The sequence below is a fragment of the Macaca fascicularis genome, chromosome 4 (assembly GCF_037993035.2).
Source record: "Macaca fascicularis isolate 582-1 chromosome 4, T2T-MFA8v1.1".
NCBI lineage: Eukaryota > Metazoa > Chordata > Mammalia > Primates > Cercopithecidae > Macaca > Macaca fascicularis.
This window is the reverse complement of record NC_088378.1, coordinates 170,367,163-170,380,709: the sequence shown is the minus strand read 5'-3', so window position 1 is coordinate 170,380,709 and position 13,547 is coordinate 170,367,163. Positions and strand designations below refer to the sequence as shown.

The 13,547-nt window shown below is 43.6% G+C and overlaps 1 protein-coding gene across 6 annotated transcripts in view; it reads right to left on the bottom strand.

The window, feature by feature from the left end:
* The window catches only part of MYLK4 (myosin light chain kinase family member 4), a 106,951-nt gene that overhangs the window by 7,211 nt on the left and 86,193 nt on the right, over positions 1 to 13,547 (bottom strand). For 4 of the 6 annotated variants that reach the window (XM_065544509.2, XM_074038940.1, XM_005554168.5 and 1 more), the window contains 6 exons: positions 12,577 to 12,718; positions 9,728 to 9,798; positions 8,788 to 8,916; positions 7,697 to 7,849; positions 4,349 to 4,427; positions 520 to 597 (listed from right to left, as the gene is read on the bottom strand). In XM_065544509.2, coding sequence (XP_065400581.1) covers positions 553 to 597; positions 4,349 to 4,427; positions 7,697 to 7,849; positions 8,788 to 8,916; positions 9,728 to 9,798; positions 12,577 to 12,718 — 619 coding nt within the window. In that variant the 3' untranslated portion in view covers positions 520 to 552. The remainder of the gene's footprint in view (positions 1 to 519; positions 598 to 4,348; positions 4,428 to 7,696; positions 7,850 to 8,787; positions 8,917 to 9,727; positions 9,799 to 12,576; positions 12,719 to 13,547) is intronic. The other 2 variants (XM_065544508.2, XM_074038939.1) reach the window with 1 other exon arrangement.

Genomic DNA, 13,547 nt, shown 5'->3' with positions numbered 1-13,547 from the left:
AGCTCAGGGGATTCAAAAACGTGGGCGTCAGCTTCAGAAACACCCAAGGGAACCACACTCCACCCTTTACAAGCTGCATGGCCGTGGGGGTGTTATTTAGTCTCTGAGTCTCTGAGATGCAATTTCCCCATCTGTACAAAAGAGGGTGTCACTTCCTCTGATCTCACACATTGTCTAAAGACTACCCCCAGACGGTTACCAGCACCGCCTGAGCTGGTTATTGATCCCTCCTACGCACCAGGCCCTGGTTTCGGGGCTTTGCTTGGATGCTCTCATGGGAGCCACTCAACAAGCTTAGGAAGTGAGACTCTCCCCAACCCGCAAGTCAGGCACTGAGCTTCCTCCAGCAAGAAAGAGCAGAGCCAGGGTGCAAACACAGCATTCTGATTTCAGGGCCCTCCACGCCAGCCAAAACGCAGCTCTTCTTCCCGCATAGTCTGTGAGCAAATGTTCCGTTTCTTTCTTATTCCTGTCTCTTAAGGCCTTCACAGACACCTCTTGAGGGGACCCAAGACTAACCTTTCAAATGGGTGCCTCCTGTAGACTATTTGGTCACAAGTCCTGGGCATCAGAGCCACGATTCTTCTTCTTCTTCTTCTAGGGAAAGCAGAAGGCATGTGGGAAGGATTAGGACTGTTTCCATCAGGCCCTGACTACGAGCACACGTGAAAAGACAATCACTTGCTACTGAGTAGAAGGTGCTCTTCAAGAGAGATTCTTGAAGCCTACATTCCCGACAACCCCCGACAGACACCCTGGCCAACCTCGGAGTCCATCTCAGAGTCCAGTCTCCCCAGAGGCCCCTGTCACATGACCCTTCCTTCTCACACAGAGTCAGGGCCAAACACCTCAGCACCTCATCACACTCAGGTGTGTTTTGCCAAAACTCACACTGATATAGCACAAGAGTGCCCTGTCACTTGCGATACTGGGGCTACGATGACTGCAAAGATGAGTCAGACACAGAAACAGTTTCTTCCAAAAGTTTTCAAATTGAGTAGACAACGATAATGTGAATTCCACAAAGTGATTCAAGAACACAGAGAAAGAGTCCAGTTTAAGGACTGAGAAAAGCCGGGGCATTTAATACAGGCCTTAGACAAGTACTGACTTGTGGGCTGCTCTGGAGGCAGCAGTGGAGACAAGGCTCAAAATAAGAGCTGGGGGCGTCCTGGAGCAGGCCCTGACTGCAACTGGGTTGGGTCTGGTGTGGACCATAGGAAACATGTGAAGATTTTTTCAATCAAGGTCTGAGCTGTAATTAAGGAACTAATGATTTGATAGATTAGGGAAGAGGGTGAGTAGAGGTTGGATATCAGTTCACAGGTTGTTTTATTAGTTCACTGAAAGGGCATGAGCCAAGGTCACAACACTGAGAACGGGAAGGAAAGCTCAGAGGCTTCTTAGCTCTGGGGGACAGAAACCATGTCAAATTCGTGTCATGTTCCGTCCTCTGGCCCCAGAACCCTGGCTAATTCTGCAGCAGGTGCTGAGTTCTAGTATATTCCTAGTTTGGGAGTGCTTTGCCCCACCCCAGCTGAGAGCTGCTTCTGATGGAAACAGGTTACACACAGATGGTTGGGGACGTAAGAAAGGCTGGGAGTCATCGCATGTCATCTTGAGCATAATACAGAGGGCAGAGAACTCTCGGATGTTAACTTCTAAGTAAAAAAAGTCCTTCTTAAATTTAGTGAGAGTCAATATGCTACTCAAGTGGTTACAAAATAGCAAGTGCTTTTAAGCTCGAAGCAAAAGAGACAAATAAAAATACACGAAAGACTTAACAATAGAATTTAGGTTGAAATGGTAAACAGTTTTGGATCAGAATTAAATTTTCAACTTAAAGGTAAATTCTGATTTTGTAAAACCAAGATTATTCTAAAAATAAGCCTTCTGGGAAACTTTAGTCTCAATATTTCCTTGAAAAGTAAGATATACTAAGTTTGAATATTGACTTTGAGTAACACTAAAACTGTATGGTACAAGAAAGGTTCTGGAAGCATCGCTCAGGTCCCCGGTACCCAGCAGCCCATCAGCGGCAGGAGAGCAGAGCAGTGAGGCTCTGTCCGGACTCCAGAGCTCAGCCCTGTCCTGAGTGTTCTCAGCTACAGACACTAATGTGCTTGTTTCATGGGTTGCTATGAGGAGTGAGGGAGGTATTTTTTGTAAAGCAGTTAGAAGGGTGCCTCCACAATGCTGTATAATTATAACTGTAATAACTAGATTTATAAAATGGCATTTGTTTTTCATTAAAAAAAGAAAAAAACCATCATCACTCTTGAACTATCTATTCACCTCAGGTACCAGCAGATGGATGGATACAAAAGGTGATTTTACTTGTTGTTACATGGTTTAAAAAATATTCTTAAACTTTTTAAACTGTACAATGTCATTAATTACCTGCTGTGGTTCCTATACTATCCTACCATGTCAAAGTATTTGGACACCAATAAGCTTGGATAAAAATACATTGGTGGAAAATTGGCTCAAAATAGGTTGGTAACCCTAATAAGCAGTTTATGTAGTCTGGATGAGGTACCCACTAGGTAATAAGTCTATTTTTACTTGACATCAGTACCAATTATCAAGGAAAGGTATATTCAGACACAAATAAAACTTAGTGCTGATGCTGAATTTAGAAGTAAAGTTAATTTCAATAAAAACTGGATGTGGAAAAAGTGAGTACCGAAGGCATAGTCATTCCAAGGTTTGTTGGTCAGTGAAAAAGTTCCATTCCAAAAACCTCAGGAAATGGAGAGGATGAGGAGCAAAGGTGGAGGAAACAAAAACGTATCAAACCCATGCTATACTAGGGCAGGGCACCAGCCACCCTAACTGATGGGCACGTCAGACAGGTCCCTGGTGGGCCCAAAGGTTTGCATGGCGTCTTGCCTATATGTGCATCTTGCCAGTTGAACATCCTAGATGTTCAGTAAAGTTCCTTGGGCATTGCACATCTGTTTCTGTGTTAATTATATAATCCCCAATCATTTGGATGGAGACAACATGAAGGAGGCCAAGAAGCCAGTCAGGAGGCTGCAGTCATTCAGGGAGGCATGTCCCAGGCCACGGTAACCATGGGAATGGAGAGAAATACACAGGTTCCAGAGGTAATTAGGGGATATCATGTACAGAACATGGAGGTAAATTAAACATGAGATGGGGGATTGCGGGAGAGGAAGGAAACAAAGAAGATGCGCGGGAGCTGGCTGAGACCGCTCCAGGGCATCCTTCCCTAGGAGGATCACTGATGGTGAGGCGAGGTGCAGGGAGATGAGATTAGTTTAGGGGTGGGAAGATCCAGGTGGAAACATCTAGTATACAGATGGACATACAGTTCTGCAGCTTAGGAAAGATACCTTTGCCAAAGAGGCAGATGAGGAAGTTGGAATATGAACATCTGGTAATTAAGGCGATGAGAGTAGATGAAGATTTCATTGTAAGAAGTTATTACAGAGAGTGGGCTAGGTTATTCACCATACTCAGTCTGTAGTCTAAGAGTCTCCTACACAAAGACTTGTATAGATATCTGGACCAAGCTGAGTATTAGATAATTCTAATAGATTCGAGTTATCTAATAATTAGATTCGGTGCCCAGAGCAGACCAAACCAGGTGAGCACGGTATTTAGAATTCTGAATTCTGTTTTAAGGAGGCATATTTCTCCTGAACGAATATTACTATATATTCTCCAGAACTTTATATGTTTATAGGTTATATGTCTGTATGTATGTGCACATAAGACAATGAATTAATTCATTTTATAATGGATACAACAATTTAATAATAAACAGTTGTGCTGAAAATACTCAATTAAACAACAAATACATTATTTTTAAAATGTAAACTGCCCAAAAAAGCATTTTAAGGCCAGGTGCAGTGGCTCACGCCTGTAATCCCAGCACTATGAGAGGCCGAGGTGGGTGGATCACGAGGTCGGGGTTTGAGACCAGCCTGACCAACATGGTGAAACTCTGTCTCTACTAAAATTACAAAATTAGCCAGGCATGGTAGTGTACACCTGTAATCCCAGCTACTTGGGAGGCTGCGGCAGGAGAATCACTTGAACCCGGGAAGTGGAGGTGGCAGTGAGCTGAGATCACACCATTGCACTCCAGTTTGGGCAACAAGAGTGAAACTCTGCCTCAAAAAAAAATAAAAAAATAAAAATAAATAAATAAATATTTTTAAAAATGCATTTTAAGTAATTTAATACACACACAAGATTAGTAGTCCGTGAGAAAAGGAATGAGAAAGAACCTTATTTAAGGTTAAGGTGATTCTAGCATCTGATCTTCAAAAGACAGGCAGACAGGAGGAAAAGAGGAAGAGTAAGAAGCCGTGGTCACCTGGGCATTGAGTCTGGAGTGGAGCTTGTGGTCTGACAACCAGGGGTGCTTGAGAGCTTCGCTTGCACTTATTCGCCAACTAGAGGGAAATTCAGACGGTGATTAGTAGAAACACACCAAAGAAGGCCTGCATCTGCTGTTCAATTTCAGCTCCAGCCTCTGCCTTTGGGAGACCAGATGGCCGAATGTCAAACTCATGGTCAGTTCTGCCTTCTCTTGAATTGTGTGCTATCAGTGATGGCATAGGTGACTATCAAATCCAATCAGGAAAACATTAGTAAAGACAAACAAGGCAAATAATGAAAATCCTTGTTAATAACTGAACACTTACTTTCTAATATAAGTAACCATTTCTGTAGTATAACATTTGAACTTAGTGAAGTGGATTCCTATCAGTCAGTTGAAAGATAAATATATATTTATTATTGTAAGAGCAAAATGCTACAATGGTTCTTGATGATTGCCAAAGCAGTTTACATATTAAAACTTTTGAATAATAAATATTACTAACTTTTGAATTAAGAAGTTTTGAGTTAAATAGGTAGGGAAATAGAGTCGATGTAATTATTAAGAGAGGGACCAGGGCCGGGCGCAGTGGCTCAAGCCTGTAATCCCAGCACTTTGGGAGGCCGAGACGGGCGGATCACGAGGTCGGGAGATTGAGACCATCCTGGCTAACACGGTGAAACCCCGTCTCTACTAAAAAATACAAAAAAAAACTAGCCGGGCGAGGTGGCGGGCGCCTGTAGTCCCAGCTACTGGGGAGGCTGAGGCAGGAGAATGGCGGGAACCCGGGGGGCGGAGCTTGCAGTGAGCTGAGATCCGGCCACTGCACTCCAGCCTGGGCGGCAGAGCGAGACTCCGTCTCAAAAAAAAAAAAAAAAAAAGAGAGAGGGACCATTAGATACTTTTACAAAGAAACAATATCCTTTTGGAGCTAGCAAAGGTTTATACAATTTTGGGAAATAATATGAAGAAGAATAATATAGATTTACTATATTCGAATTCTAAGTTCTATAAATTTGTTTGATGTGCTAAGATTTATCACATTAAAACAAATAACCTTTCAAAATAAAAACTGTAGGCCAGGCGCAATGGCTCATGCCTGTAATCCCAGCACTTTGGGAGGCTGAGGCGGGCGGATCATGAAGTCAGGAATTCAAGACCAGTCTGGCCAACATAGTGAAACCCCATCTCTATTAAAAATACAAAAAATTAGCTGGGTGTGGTGGGGCACACTTGTAATCCCAGCTACTCAGGAGGCTGAGGCGGGAGAATCACGTGAACCCAGGAGGTGGAGGTTGCAGTGAGCCAAGATCGTGCCATTACACTCCAGCCTAGGCGACAGTGCGAGATTCCGTCTCAAAAAAAAAAAAATCTGTAAGTGACTGCAACAGTCTGAAGTCAAAGAGGTAGTTCCAAGCATTAATGAAGCTTCAGTGTGTAGGATTGCTTCAATGCAATCGCTTCATCAGATACCAAAATATTTAAGTATAAGATTTGAAAAGGAGATAAGTCTTTATTACAGTCAATGAACTTGGTGACAACATCACCATTATAGTGCCAAAAACAGGCAGAGGTAATTTTTAAAAATCTCTTGATTTCCACCGACCTCAGTTGGAAGTGTGGTTCTGCTTTAGTGTCAAACATTTTCAGCTCTGGATCTTCAGAGCCTTCCAATGGCTGACCAAGGTGAAAAATGATGATTCTGCACTCTAGGGTCGAACTTCTTAAATCTGGCTATTAAAAAGTTAGCAATAACATTGTACTAATAATTAAACTTTTAATAACATTTCAAGTTTATTTTTGTACCCCAGAAATTTATTCTATCATAGTGGTGTTTGGCTTTTGGCTTTAGTTTCATCCAAGCATTGACTGGAATTCTAAGCTTGTTGCCATCGGCCCAGATGGGTATCTGATGCTCCCTGGGCATTCATGAAGCCCTCAGACTGAAGGAGTGAGCAGCACTGGAGCCCACTGGGTCCACCTCTGCATCTGCTCTGAGCTGGCCATGTGAATGCAGCACTGCTCTCAGCCTCAGTTTCCCCATCTGTAAAATGATGGTCTCCACAGACCACAGGATTATCCAGAAGCCAAATAAGATAACACACAAAAGTACACGTGTAAAACAGGTTCGCAGTAAATGTGGATTTCTCGTCCTCCGAAGATTTGAAAGCGTTGACAGTTTCCATCTGTTCACTGCCTTGGGAAGGGTAATGTGCTAATAATAATAACCCTGGCTGTTATTGTGCTTTTCCATCAAGGTTATTATTATTATTAATCCACTATTTGTGAATTGTCCCTCTTGTCTGACTGATACTCCTAGCCTGGCTAGGTTCTATTCATTCTCTAGGGACTCAGTTCTGGCCTTATCTTTGTGTTAACCACATTTTATTACATCTTTTAAAAAAATACCTATCCTTTTTATTAGATGGTGAGTTACTGTAGGTAGGAACTGGATGTGCATCTATTCTTAACACATGACACATTTCCTGGCACACAGTAGGTGATCGACACTTGAATGAAGGCATCTCTTGCCAGACTCTGTGCCAGACCCCCTGCCTACACTGTTTCCCCACTCCCTGTGACACCCTCCTACCTGTTGATCCATGGCCATGTGTATTGTGACTTTAAAGCCATAAAGATAATAAAACGGTAAGACAAGTGCTGTTGGTCCTGAAAGTCTTAACAGATTGAATCATTATATGGCTCAGGTAGAAAGCCATCTGAAACAGAGTGTTTGATGGGTTAATCACAATGCCCTTCTCCCGCTCTGATTCTAAAACGCAAATCCCTATATTCCAGTGTCACTCTTTTTCATCCACTGAATTTTGAATTAATGTGGTTTTAGCATAACAGAAAATAGAGGCCCATGTAATAGATAACAGCCAAGTGTGTGGCCGTCGGGGAAGGAGAACTATCTGTTTGAGCCTCCGTTCTGCCAATTACTGGTGGTGTGATCATGGGCAAACCACCATAGTAGGTTCTCAAATGAAATGGTAGTTAAAGATTCAGCTACACAGAACCATATACAGCTTTGTAGAGGTGAAAGGAATCCTAGAAATACTTCTCCTAAGTCCTTCATTTTGACAGTGAGTCAACTGAGGCCCAGCAGGAGCCCATGGCTGCATGATAAATGGCAGGAGGAGAAAGGTTTGTGTAGCTTCATGACCAAAGCAGTCCCAGACTGCAGTAGAGAGGGTCAAGAGGATCAAACCTCATTCTATCTATGACTTTGCACGAGCATCACAGATGTTAGTGAGGGAATAAATTCTAACAGCCTTGGTGGTACGCCCTGCTTCCTGATCATCCCTACCGTGCCCAGAGCACAGGACGAACTTGGGTTACCTCTTCTCCTTAATCAGAAGCTTGGAGATGAACTCCTTGGCCTCCTCTGAGATGTCCTGAAATTCTTCATCCTCTAAGTCCCACCTGCAGGCCAGGATGTTGTTCAGCGTCTCGGCATCATTGTCACCCAGGAAAGGGGACAAACCGCTAAGTCTGGAGGACACAGGGTCCAGAGTGAGTATTTTTTAAACAGCCTCAATCCCTTTCCATACAGATTGCTTTTCTGGTTCTGCCATTCAAAGGTGAGAGAAGGAAAATAACGTAATCCGAAAGCATAATTTTATAATATATTATTGCAATCAAGAAAATGCTTGCCACTCCCACCCAACTCCTAATTAAACAACTGTGGCAATAAAGACAGCAGCAACAGAATATGAATATGAATATCAGCTTCCTTTTTAAATCACTTTACAGTTCGCGAAGTGCTACTACATGCTCAGATGGCAAACGCCAGGCAGGTCATCTCTGAGGGGTGGGGATAGCCTGAGTCACTTAGCAGATCAGGATATGAGCTTTTTTTTTTTTTTTTTTCTTTGAGACGCAGTCTCGCTCTGTCACCAGGCTGGAGTGCAATGGCGTGATCTTGGCTCACTGCAACCTCTGCCTCCCGGGTTCAAGTGATTCTCCTGCCTCAGCCTCCCGAGTAGCTAAGATTAGAGGCGCATACCACCAAACCTGGCTAATTTTTGTATTTTTAGTAGAGACGGGGTTTCACCATGTTGGCAAAGATGGTCTCGATCTCTTGACCTTGTGATCTGCCCGCTTCAGCCTCCCAAAGTGCTGGGATTACAGGCATGAGCCACCGCGCCGGGCCATGTGAGCTCTTTAAATTATTTTTTGGTTTTTAGGTTGTGTCCTAGGAGTTACAGTGATTAATGAAGAGGACACACATTTACTTTTCCAAATGATGTGCAGGGAAAGAATTCAGTCCTTTCACCCACAGGATTCAACAGAACCTAGAAAGCAACTGAGGATGGGACAGTGTTATTTATTTTTTACGGACCTCAATTGGGGCTTTTATTTAAAATGGCAAAACCTCAGAAAATAAGCATGGAGATGGAGAAGGGCCAGAGACGGGGAGAGCTACTCACAGCATATAGGCGATGACCCCCACACTCCACATGTCGGTTGGAAAGGAAACAAAGTCATAGTTAACAACTTCAGGGGCGAGAAATTCTGGGGTTCCAAAGTTCACCTTCAGCTTCTCTCTGGGTTTGTATCTGCGATTTAAGAGACAAAGTGGGAGGATGGAAGTGTCAATCAAAAATCATGAACACTGAAATGACGCAGTCTATGAGACAAAATAACTTCAGCCCTACAGCAAACTTCAACTAAACAAACATTAAAGGAACCCAAACAACGAAGAAAGGGTGTCAAAAACTTGTACAGCGGTCCCAGAAAATTTAAAAGTCAAAATTCATACTGGGAAACCTTAATAGGTTGAACCAGTTGTGGGAGAAGCCACTGTGAATAATTAGAACATCTGAATTATAGAAGATGACAAGAGGAAACCTGATACAGTCATTGACACGGGGATGACTGGAGTAAGCCTGTATTAATGAATAAACAGAGTACTGCAATAATTTACAACATCTATTTTATACACATCGTTGACATGCTGAATTGTTAACGTGTCCACGTAAACTCTTTGTAAGAATCTTACATGTGCCAGAACGCTTTGCAATCTTGCTTACATTGTTAATATTTTTAAAGTAAATCTTCTCTGTACAGATGGAACAAATACGAAAGATGAGGACAAACACTTGCAAATGCTACATTAATGGCTTCTAATTTAATAAACGTCACTGCATTAGGTTTTAATTTTTATACGTTTTACTGCATGCATTATAGAAACTTCTAAACACTCAAGTCTCAAATTTAGCAAGTTAAGGCCAAACATAATAATTTCTGTTAAATTAATTATAAATGAGATCATGAAACCAAGGAGCAGATCAGATATATGTTTGCAAAGAAAGGGCACCCATCATGTCCCCTACCTCCGTTCGTACACCTACGTCCAAATAGACATACCTTCTGGCCAATCCAAAATCAATAATTTTTATTTGCTTAGCATCCCGATTCACACACAGGATATTCTCAGGCTGCCAGGAGAAAGAGACACATTAGCAATGAAAACAACCATCATTCACTCAAATTGTCCTTGAACCACAACTAAAAATACAACGACGCTCAGAAAAAACGTATCAGGCCTCTCACTTTGGGGGGGCGGGCTTGTCCGTGTGGGCACTTTCTCCTTTAATTATGTGGTGGATGAGGTTGCGGGTATCCTGCCAACCCTGCATTACCCAGTCCCCTCCACGGCTTCACCGTTCACCCTGATGCCTGAGTTCAGGCAGAGGCCTTGAGGGGAGCAAGAAGAGGAGGCTGCTTCAGTCCTTCCCAAATGCACTGTGGAAGCCCGCTCAGACCTGACATCTGCCCCTCTAAATTATTGAGTATGAATTTCCCCTTCTTGGAGAAATAGTTTTCCCAAGATTTATGAGTTCCAAGAGAACTGACCTGCTCCATTTAAACAGCCACACTGAACGTGCACTGTACTGTGAACGTTCCGGCCTCCAGAGCTTCCCTTTGCTCAGCACTTAGGGGAAAGTCGCACGGGAGACGAGGGCTTTTCTCTCCAGTCATTCTTCGGTCTCGGCATTTCCGAGGTTTTGCTGAGTTTGGTCTCAATGCCTAAATCCCCTGACTAAGTGTTCCCTTGGAGCTAGGCCTGGTAAGGCCTTAGCCTGCTAACCTGACAGCCTTGGGGTGTAGGGGAGACAAGTAGGTTGTAGCGCAGCCTCAGTGCTCACAGAATGTCCGACAAGTGCACCTAATGTTTATTGGGGTCGAAAAACGGAGGTCTGGGGAAAGTAAGTGATTTGATTTAAAGTCAAGACCATTTATAAAAGAGAAAAAAAGTTTTCAAAGAGTTAAGAACCCTCAGTCCCAACTCTTTATGAGCTGGAGGGCACCAGCCCAGAAGGCGAATGCCCAGGATCCCATTCCTCAGCCTTTAGTGGGAGCAGGCTCCCCCTCCCCAACCTGTCCGGATGGAGAAGAGGTTCCAATGAGATCACAAATTCAGAGACACATTATGAAATGACACAGCGTCTCCTTATCAATATTCAATAGTACATTTGGTTGGGTAGAATATCTTTGGAAGGCCTTTTCTAAAATATCTCTAAAACAGATGTTTGTAAGTCAAAGTCATTATAGAGAAGGGGTGTTATGTGAAACATTTGGTTTCGTGCTTAAATAACTGATTGATCATGTATAAAGCTGTCCAATTGTGAAGGAGTACTGCGGCATCAAAAAGTTTGCAGGATATAGAGAAACCGTTTTGAGGGCATTTCAAAAAGTTAGCCTTTTTATGATGATAAAATTAAAGAATGTTCATTGGATAAAATTTGCAAAACAGAAAAATATGAAACAGACTGTAAGTCACCTACAATCTCCCCCCACATAGTGACAATCATTCTTAATATTTTTGGCCCTTTTCCTTCCAAGGATCTTTCAGAAAAGCAGCTCCTTAACGACCCATCCAGCTGTCACTTTTTTTATGATCTTTGCATCCAAGCCATAACTAAAATTGCCCGCTGCAGGTCCTCAATCAATGTTACGAAGCCCCATATGGAGTCATTTGACTTACAATAGGTTTGCTCTTAGTTCCAGTTGCCAATCAAATCCCTTTAGGGATATCTGCAGAATATCTACAGTCAATGAAAATGCTCCGTGAAAGCATGTATTATCAAACCCAGCTCATAGCCAGGGTTTTGCTAATGATTTTTAACCTCTGACTTTGTCATTTTATAAACCACTTCCTCCTGCTCTCCTCCTGCTCAAAAGTGAATGGGAAAGGCAAGGCACATAAATCAAGACAGTGAGGGAAGCCAAGTTATAGGAAGAGAGGCCCATGGAAACCTATTTAAGGAGGCTAAATTTATTTAGCTATGCAATCCCTGGTGACATGCAATAGATGGGATGTTATATAGAATATATATTTTACCTTACTGTCATGCTGTGCAAACAGGGAAATGAGAAAATGACCAAGCCACACAAGATGTACTTTATGATACTTAGTCCCAACGTGGGACTTGATCAGGGTTATTGGGCCTAGGTCTTTCATTGGTTGTAACTAAGACTACGTACAGTCCGACTCTAGGAATTTCATAGTGAGACATAATGAGAGCGGTAAAGAGGGAAGGGCGTTCAATAGGAGGAGAACGAGAGCGGTAAAGAGGGAGGGGCGATCAATAGGAGGAGAAAGAAAGGCGGCTTGGCTTCTGTGTGCTTTCCACCATTGGCAGTGGGGTGCCCGCCCCACCCTGTCTGCTCCTTAGCACTTCGGCCCGTCCTTCCGACTGCCCTCTGCTCCCTTCTCCATAGGATTCTATTCCACGGGGCAGCAAACCCATAGAAAACAAGTCCCAAAGTCCGGAGCTTCCTGAGTGACTCGAGGAGCTGCCGGCGATTCTTGGAGACCTGGAAAGGTTGGCTGCTACTTAGGGAATTCTGAGTTAGCTAAAATCCTCTCACCTACTTGTCCTGACAAGAGGGATACCACACGGCTACCGCTGCAGTGCTGGTGGTGGTGGTGACTGTTTTAACTCTAAACTTTCAGGGAAACCATTGCCATATAGATTTCCTTAACGCAGGCAAATTACAAGAATCTGAATATTAGCCCCTGAAGATGGAACATGCAAATATTAGGGAGTGACAGAAGCTGAGAAGGAGATGAGGGTAACAATTCAGATGCTTATTCATTTCTGAAGTGACTGTACCAGTTTCCCCAGCTGGCATAGAATAGCAGACAGGGCCCACTCACTGAGCAAGGGGTGGAAAGGATACAAAATCTCACAGGACACAAAACACCTTACCTTCAGGTCCAAGTGGAGAATGTACATCTGATGCATGTGCCTTATGCCCTCACATATCTGCTTCATGAACAGGATGGTATCAAGTTCCGTCAGATTGTCGTTCTCATCGATGATGCGGTCAAACAGCTCCCCACCGTCCACGCTGCACAGGGAACAGGAGCGAAGCCCTCAGTCCTGATTTCCTAACCACCACGTGCTTTTCTTGTAGTGACTTGGCGTGCAAGTTCTGCTACCTCTTCTGAAAGGTGTATGTGCAGTTATTTCTCTGCCTTCTTTGCTGTCTTACTTAGATAATTCTTACCTTGAAGGCCTGTATTTTATATACCTTCAATCTCACAAATGGAAATCCTCAAGCCAACCCTCCATCTTTTGTGTGTGTGTGTGTGTGTGTTTTGAGACGGAGTCTCACTCTGTCACTCAGGCTGGAGTGCAGTGGCGGGATCTCGGCTCACTGCAAGCTCTGCCTCCCAGATTCAAGCGATTCTCATGCCTCAGTCTCCCAAGTAGCTGGGATTAGAGGCACACGCCACCATGCCCAGCTAATTTTTGTATTTTTAGTAGAGATGGGGTTTCTCCGTGTTGGTCAGGCTGGTTTCGAACTCCTGACCTCAAGTGACCCACCAGTCTTGGCCTCCCAAAGTGCTGGGATTACAGGCATGAGCCACCGCACCTGCCCTCAAAGCCCCTTTATCCAGTGTCTTCAGCTCTGGGGTGAGCCCACATGTATCATGTTCTAAAGATGCTGAAGAGAAAGAGGACCCTAAGAACTCTGGGAGGGGAACTCCAAGCCCTGAGTCAGGGTCTCAGCCTTCTAATTCTCCAGTGCTTCTGTGTGGCTGGTGCTAGACACAGTAATTTCCCTCATCCTCCGGGACACCTTCCAAGACCCTGCATGGATGCCTGAAACTGTGGATAGTACTGAACCCTATATATACTATGTTATTTTCTATAGATACATAACTCTGATACAG